The sequence below is a fragment of the Pelodiscus sinensis genome, chromosome Z (genome assembly GCF_052426305.1).
Source record: "Pelodiscus sinensis isolate ZL-2025 chromosome Z, ASM5242630v1, whole genome shotgun sequence".
Classification (NCBI taxonomy): Eukaryota; Metazoa; Chordata; order Testudines; family Trionychidae; genus Pelodiscus; species Pelodiscus sinensis.
In genome coordinates, this window is record NC_143085.1 from 21,575,571 (window position 1) to 21,584,090 (window position 8,520).

Here is an 8,520-nt window from a genome sequence, read left to right on the forward strand (position 1 = left end):
ACCACACTATCAGGTCTGCTGTGACTCTGGACCCAACTCTGCTACTGCAGCTGCCGTGACTGCATGTCCCCATCCCTGCTACTGGGGATGCCATAGCTCCTGCTGCTCTACCAGAGCTCTAGCACCAGCACCAGCCCCAGCCCTGCTAGGCTCCGAGCCACCAGCCCTCTTGCCATTGGAGTTCCCAGCCAGGATTCCCTGTTGCAGGAACACTTGTGGTCCTGCCAGACCACAGATGTTGCCGAATGAGGGAGTCCCGGTTTTGGGAAGTCCAACCTATATTAGCAATTCACCATACAAGTTCTAGTTCAGGAAAGCACATATGCATTAACGCATGTGCTTCTTCTTTGCAGAGTGTCCCTGTGGGTGCTTAGGTATTTGGGCACCTCTGTTCACCTAGCCAGAGATTTTTGGTAGCCACTATGCATATGCAGCAACTGTCCCTTCAGTTCCTTTTCTGCTGCTGGCAGCAGTGGTCGGAACCACTGTGTTTTCCAACACAATTTTTCTCTATTGCTCTTGTAGTGTAATTTAGCATGGTTACCTGTTCTTCATAGTTTTCATAGTGTAATAATTAGAAACAGCTATTGTTTGTTTAAAAAAAAGACTTTTCTTCCCTTTTTCCTTATTGAGGCCACTCTTTTTGCCTTAGAAAACTCTCCTCCTTGGGATGCCAGATTCCCCGGACTTCAAGCACTGCCTGTCCTGCAGGCTCCCCATCTCTGTTTCAGAGGGGCACTCACAGTGTGTCTAGTGCCTAGGCTAGGCAGGTACAGTCCACAGCCCTGTGCCAATACTGCAAGCAGTTGATGGCCCAGATGTGGAAAGCCAAAGAGCTGCAGCTCAAGTTGATCTTCCTGGAAAATACAGTAAAGCCAGCCTCTGACCCTGAGCATTCCACCCCACCTCAGCAGCCCTCTCCTGTGGCTATGTCCAAGAAGGCAGCCTCATCTGCCTCCATTGCTAGAGACTCTTCCCTGGACCAGCCCTTTGCATCAACATAGTCTATGGCACCAGACAGGAGGTTCCAGGACCATCAACATCTAGCGGTTCCCAAGGGTCCAAGGACCTTACAAAGGCGGCTGCCAGGGCACCGGAGAAGCAGAAGTTAAAACCGGCACTGTCAACACTGCCTGCCTCTGACTCGGCACCTACAAAAGCCAAGTCAAAAATGCCTTACATAGATGCTTTGTCAGCACTGAAAAAGTTAAGGCATATGCTGTACCATCAGTGCCTACACTGCTCCCGTGGCATCAACAAACTACCGCCTACTGCTCATTTGGCACTGTCCACACCACAGATGGATGTGGTACTGTCATCCACACTACTGACAGTGCCTGCGCTGCTCCTGTTGACAACAGCTGAAGAGCTCAGAGTGATGTCAATGCCAACCACCCCATTATTTGGCAGGTGGACTTTTGTCGACAAAACTATACCAGCGTCTACACTACCGCTGAGTTCTGTCGACATAACATCGACAGAACTCAGCAGTTTTGTCGACACTGGTATACCTCATTTTACGAGGCATAATGCCTTCTGTCGACAGAACTCTGTCGACAGAAGGTGTTATTGCCTGTAACATTGCGTCCAGACTACGGAGTTCTGTCGACAAAGCAGCTTGCTTTGTTGACAGAACTCAATGTGTCTGGACGCTCTTTGTCGACGGAAGTTTTGTCGACAGTATCTGTCGACAAAACTTCCGTCGACAAAACGCGGTAGTCTAGACGTACCCTCAGTGTGATTGCAGGGATTTTTTCAGTGATTCTCTGTTAACTCAGTTCTTTTTCTGTACATGCCATGTGGCCTTGCTTATCCTCTAAGGCTCTGTCTATACTGCCAGCTTTTTCCAGCAGAGAGTATGCAAATGAAGTGCTGATTAGCATTTTGTCACACTTCATTTGCATAATCTATTTGAGCCTTTTTTGTGCAAGGGGTTTTTGGAGAGGGATAAGGATCTTGCACAAAAAGGAAATGTCCACACTGCTTGTTTTGGAGCAAAAACCCTTTGTGCAAAAAAGTCTTGAATAGATTATGCAAATAAGACATGACAAAATGCTAATCAGTGCTTCATTTGCATACTCTCTGCCCGCAAGACCTGGCAGTGTAGACATAGCCTAAATGTATCTCTATCAGGAAGCCTTCTGTCAGCCAAAGCACCCTAGAGTATTATCAGCATGCATCTGCCACTTGCCTCCGGCTAGTCCTAATGCATTTTGTTCTTCATGTTTTTCTACCCTTTGGGCTGTGACTAAAACTGGCAAAACAGACGGAGTGAGTTGGCAGCATGGTGGGAGGCCTTCAAAGAACAACTCCAAGTGCTGTTTGGACAGTGGGTACTGTGTGGAGTGGCGTTCATTCTTTTGACTGGGAACTGAGCCAAAACGACAGAGGACACTGTGCTGCCATGGGAACTGTCTTTTGATCAGCTGCGTAACAGAGATTTGCAATCACTAATGATCCCATGACTACTTGTAAGATTCATAAGATTTAAGGCCAGAAGAGGCCATTTGATTATTAATCTGACCTGTTGTATAACACAAGCCACAAAATGTCCTCCATTCCTTCCTATATAGAGTTCAGTAATTGGTGTTAGACTAAAGCATGCACATGGAAAGTTAACTTTGGAACCCTGACTAAATTCCACCTTAGTTAATTACATCCTACTAATGTTTGCTTCATGTTGTAGAATCTCAATTTCTTTGCATACCTGCTCTTCAAACATCAATAGGACACACAGGACATTATGTGGGCAGTTCTGAGAAGCTGTGATCTTTAACACTAAGCCTTGCTCTGCTAATACATCACTGACTTACAAGCTTCATTGTCTGGATTCACTCCATGAGGTGGATGTAAGTTTAATGCTATGCAACAGCACTCTCATTACCAAGTTTGCCTGCATATATTGTCCTGCCCAATGCACACATTTGCAAAGGTGAACTAAGTGTAACTATTCAGCAAAAGCAAATATCCAATTAGCTTTTCTATTATTAGAACTTGAATCTATGTTGGTTGGTTACATAAATGACTGGGAGCAGGAGTCATGGATGTAACATATCAGCACTGCACAAATTTCAAATATTTGCGACTGAATTATTCATAGAAGGGATTATTACACAAAAAAGAGTGAATAGAATGAGAGAACTGAGAAATCTGAACATTTTTGTAGCATGCTCACAAAATGTCTGACACTGAGGGAAAGGAGAAATTCAGTGAATAAATTGTTTGTTTGCTCATCTCTAATAATAAAGAATGGGAGCTACCAGTCAACACTTTATGGATAGTCTTGAATAATGTAAAGTTACAAAGGAAATTAGTTAAATTAAGAATTACACTCCAGCATTGAGCTCTGTGAATGATGGAAGAGCACAGAGATTTATCATTGATTAATATAACTAATACATTCATCATACGCTTTTTGAATCATAAATGTAGAGACACATTTTGCAGTGTGGTGAAGTGTTGCATTTACCAATGGTGCTCTAACCTGTCATCTTCCATCAGTTGCTCAAAGAAACATGGTAGGGAAATACTATTTTACACTAACGAGTAAAAGGACAAAAAAATGAAGATTTCTCCAGGAAACCTTTTTCGTATGAAATAGAAAGGTAGCCAAATTTCAAAATGTTTTTTCAATTATTTTTAACATGAGGTTTTTCTGTCACCAATATCTGCCAACTTTTTTTGCAACGCTGTCACTGCAAGATTTTTTTTCTTTTTCAACTGAACACCAAGCTGCACCTTATAAATGTGATATTTACTTCTGTTTTTAGATGTTTTAGGGAGTGTTCATCCAAAGTCTGAACAACAGTATTGACTGTTAGAGTCAGATTCTGTTCCAGTTAAACTGAATTCTACTGCAAAAAGGTGGAGGGACTACTTCTCATTTATATCAAGGCCAGTTCCCATTAGTAGGGAAGTGTAAGTGGAATTTAAAGTATGGTAAGTTCTGGCAGATCAGTGTAAAAGGGGCCTTAAGATACATGGAAAGCAATCTAAAGATCCGGCAATTGTTATCCTTTTTTGGAGGCTATGTGTATACCCCATTTAGAAGTCTCTTAGGGTACGTCTACACTACAGCGCTAGTTCGAACTAACTTAGTTTGAATTAGTTAATTCGAACTAAGCTAGTTCGAACTAGCGCATCTAGAACTAAAAACTAGTTCGAACTAGCGTTTTGCTAGTTCGAACTAGCGCGTCCACACTGGACGCAGGGGGGCATTTAAGGGCAGCTGAAACCGGTTCTGGCAGGGCATCAGGTCAGCAGTTGCTTTGTGTGGCTGCTGTCTGAGGCTATCTGAGGCTCGTGCTTAAAGGGACCCCCCCTGGACAGCCGGTTCTCAGCTTTTCCTGCTTGCTTGCCAACCTCGCCGAGGGACAGCAAAGCGTCGGTCTCTGTGCCCGTCTGTGTCGGTGCTTCCCTTCGGGGGGGACTGCCGCAGGTGGCAACATGGAGCCACGGCTCGCCCTGCACCTTCTGGTGCACGTTCTGGACTTGCTACTGCAAGCCTGCCAGCAATGGCTCGAGGCTGCCTGGCACCACCTGGGGAACGTCAGCCCCCTGCCTCTCCGCCTGGCTGCCCTGGGGGCCGTGGAGGAGCCGCGGCGGCGCCCCGGCACCGGCGTGCCCCGCCGCATCTGGCGTCTGGACACCAGCACCGACTGGTGGGACCGCATCGTCCTGGAGCGCTGGGACGACCGACAGTGGACCCAGAACTTTAGGATGAGGAGGGACACCTTCCTGGAGCTCTGCGAGTGGCTCGCCCCTGCCCTGCAAAGAAGGGACACTCGCATGAGGCCCGCCATCCCCCTCCAGAAGCGGGTGGCCATCGCCCTCTGGAAGCTCTCCACGCCGGACAGCTACCAATCCGTCGGGAACCAGTTCGGCGTGGGGAGATCCACTGTCGGAGCAGTGCTCATGCAGGTACGGCGCTCGTCGGCCACCGAGCCGGGGGGGAGGGGGGCTGCGAGGAGGGGATGGGCCGCCCCAGGGACAAGGGGGGGGGGCGGGAGGAGGCGAAGGCGCCCCGCACCGGAGGGGTCGGGCTGTCCCGGCCGTACTACACGCCGCCAGGGGGGTTGCTTCCGGGAGTGGGGCGCGGGGCACTGCCAGGGCATGAATGCTCCCAGCCACCCGGGCGCCCCACTGATTGACGCTTTGCTGTGTCTCTCTCCGCAGGTGGTCAAGGCCATCAACCGGGTGCTGCTCCGCAGGGTGGTCCGCCTCGCCGACCCGGATGCCGTCATCCGGGGATTCGGCGCCCTCGGCTTCCCCAACTGCGGGGGGGCCATCGACGGGACGCACATCCCCATCCGTGCCCCGGAACACCAGGCGTCCCGGTACGTGAACCGCAAGGGGTACTTCTCCGTCATCCTGCAGGCCGTGTGTGACCACCGGGGACAGTTCACGGACATAAATGTGGGCTGGTCCGGCAAAGCACACGACGCCCGGGTGTACCGGAACTCCTCCGTGTGCCAGCGGCTGCAGGACGGGACCTTCTTCCCCGACCGCCACATCAGGGTCGGGGACGTGGACATGCCCGTCTGCCTGGTGGGGGATGCCGCCTACCCACTGCAGCCCTGGCTCATAAAGCCCTACACGGGGCACCTCAATCCCTCCCGCCAGGCCTTCAATAACAGGCTGAGCAGGGCCCGCATCGTGGTGGAGGGGGCCTTCGGGCGACTGAAAGCCCGCTTTCGATGCCTCCTCACCCGTCTGGACCTGGCTGAGCACAACATCCCTCCCGTGGTGGCGGCATGTTGTGTGCTCCACAATTTGTGTGAGCGGAAGGGGGAGGCTTTCTTGCCAGCCTGGATGGCTGAGGCTGACCGCATGGCTGGACACTACGGTCAGCCCCGCACCACCGCCGTCCGGGAAGCCCAGCGGGGGGCCATCCGGATCCGGGAAGCCCTGCGGGAGAGCTTCCAGGTGGAGGAGGAGGAGGACTGACCTCTCCCTGCATGCCCCACCGGGGCCTTCTTCCACCCTACCCCCCCCCTTCCCCTTTCCCCTTCCTATCTACTGTACAATAAAGACACCTGTTTTTCAAACAAAAACGTCTGTTTATTTCAGAGAACTGGGGTGGGGGAGGGAGGAATGAAGGTGGGAGAAGGGAGGGGGAAACCTGGGACGAGGGAGCTGGAAGGGGAGGGGAGGGAAGGGAGGAAGGGAAAGGAAAGCTCAGGGGTGGGAGTCTGGGTGCCTCTCCCGTCTCGCCACACTGCGGGTCCGGGGGCGTCGGTGGGGAATGGTTGTGGAGGGGGGGGCAGAGAGGACAGGGGGTGTGGATGAAGCAGGAGCGGAAGCAGGAGCGGAAGCAGGAGGAACAGGAGGAGCAGGGGGAGCAGGGGGAGCAAGAGGGGGATCAAGAGGGGGAGCAGGGGGAGCAAGAGGGGGATCAAGAGGGGGAGCAAGAGGGGGAGCAGGGGGAGGAGGAAATGGAAAGCGGTCTAGCAGGCTCTGGAGGTGGCCTCGCAGGGCACGGCCCTGCTCCTCCAGGGCCTCCAGACTCCTCTGGCGCAGCCTGAGGTCCTCCTGGACCCAGTGGTCCTGGAGACGGAGCTGTCGGTCCAGGAACCGGAGATGCCGCCTCTGGTAGTCCTCCTGGTTCCTGGCTGTCCTGCTTGCCCGGGCGCGGGCGGCTGCTGCAGGCGGTGTGGTGCGCCCTGCAGTCCCCGGTGCTGCAGCTGTGGTGCAAGAAGACCAGCGGTCAATTACCCCAGGGGCCCAGGTGTGTGAAACCCAGCTCCCCTCTGCAAGGCCAGGGCCCCTGCAGGATCCCCAGCTGCTGCTCCGTAGTGGGCAAGGCCCAGGCGCACGGTCCCGGGGCTCCCTCTCGCCCCAGCCCCCCGTACACATAAGGGGAACACGAGGGTACTCACAGGTGGACGCCTCCCCGGCCTCTGATGATGCAGGCGAGCGGCTCTGTGGGGTGCCTCGGGGGTCCCGGGTCCTGGGAAGGCTGGCGGCAGGCTCCTGGCTCTCAGAGCCCTCTTCCTCCTCCTCGGTGTCCAGGAGCGGTCCCTCTGCCCCGGGGTCAATCACGTCCCGGGGGGCAGGGACGGCATGAGGCCCCAGGATGCGGTCCAGGGCATGGAAGTGGGGGCAGGCCTCCGGGTCAGCCTCTGGCAGGCAGGCCCGGGAGTAGGACTGCCGCAAGTCTTTAATCTTGCAGCGCACCTGCTCCCGGCTGCGCTGGTGGCCCCTGGCGGCCAGGCTGGCAGCCATGCGTCCATAGACGGCCGCGTTCCGGTGGCTAGTGCGGAGATCGTGGACATTTGAGGCTTCCCCCCAAACCTCGATGAGGTCCACGATCTCCGCACTTGACCAGGCGGGCGCTCGCCTTTTGCGCCCCCGGGCAGGCTCCCGGGAGCCGCCAGGCTGGTCGTGGGGAGCAGTGGAGGGCTGGGAACCCTCGGATGGCTGGCTCATGGTGTGGCAGGTGCAGGCTGTGCAGGCACGGGTGCTTGCAGCCTTGCAACTGGCACAAAGTGAGTAGCCAGCCCGTGGCCCTTTAAGGGCTCCGGGGCCGGGAGGGGGGCAATAGAGTTTCCCTGGTGTTGGCCAGAGTGGCCACCAGGGAAACCTGGGAAGCCTTAGCCTCCCACTAGTTCGAACTAAAGGGCTACACAGCCCTTAGTTCGAACTAGCTAGTTCGAACTAGGCGTTAGTCCTCGTAAAATGAGGTTTACCTAGTTCGAACTAAGCGCTCCGTTAGTTCGAATTAAGTTCGAACTAACGGAGCGCTAGTGTAGCGCATAGGAAAGTTAGTTCGAACTAACGTCCGTTAGTTCGAACTAACTTTCTAGTGTAGACATACCCTTAGAGGCAAAGATAAAGGGCTGAATTCAAGAAAGCACTTGAGCTCTCATTTAAATCTAAGATACATTTGACTTCAGTAGTACTTAAACATGCACATAAGTTACTTTCTTAAGTAATTATGCTTTCCTGAATCAGGAGCGTAGCTTGAGTTTAGTTGAATTAAAAGATAGCTCACAGATGTTTGCTTGTTCTCTTACATACTATAATTTCAGCCCAGAGAATCAGAAGTGTTCAAAGGTATGTGATTCCATTTGGAATGGGGCAAATTGATAATAGAGGAAAATGACATGAGGATAGCAAGATGCAACCATCTTAAAGATCTTACCCTTGGATGAAATGCTTATTATTCTCAACTGTGTGCAAGTAAAAAAGTGTGAGGGGAAGCCAAATTCATTAGGGTACCTGAAAGTAAGCCAAATTCAATACTGCCTCTGATGCTTAACAGATTCCCTTCCCTAAATGACTCAGGTTAATGCAAAATGCTGAAACTTAAGCCAAGATGTCCATAGATTTGGAAGCAAAGGCCAGAGATAAACAAATGAACTAAAGTATTGGAAATTCAGGCTTCTATAAGTTGGGACCCAAAATAATAATACTGAAGAACAAAATGGTAAAAAATAATCACAGGTATTCACCATTCAGAACTAATTCTACCTTAAAGGAAGGCTTCAGGAGTGGCTCTGAAGTAAAGAAAATAAAACC

At 52.1% G+C, this 8,520-nt stretch overlaps 1 protein-coding gene across 1 annotated transcript; it reads right to left on the reverse strand.

Moving 5' to 3' along the window:
- Window positions 1-6,012: 6,012 nt before the first annotated feature.
- Window positions 6,013-7,799, reverse strand: LOC149520697 (uncharacterized). Its single transcript, XM_089775277.1, has 2 exons — window positions 6,879-7,799; window positions 6,013-6,683 (listed from the first exon to the last, which is right to left on the reverse strand). Exons 1-2 carry the CDS (start codon window positions 7,426-7,428, stop codon window positions 6,178-6,180), a joined length of 1,056 nt encoding a protein of 351 aa, XP_089631403.1. The 5' UTR covers window positions 7,429-7,799; the 3' UTR covers window positions 6,013-6,177.
- Between the last annotated feature and the right edge of the window lie 721 nt (window positions 7,800-8,520).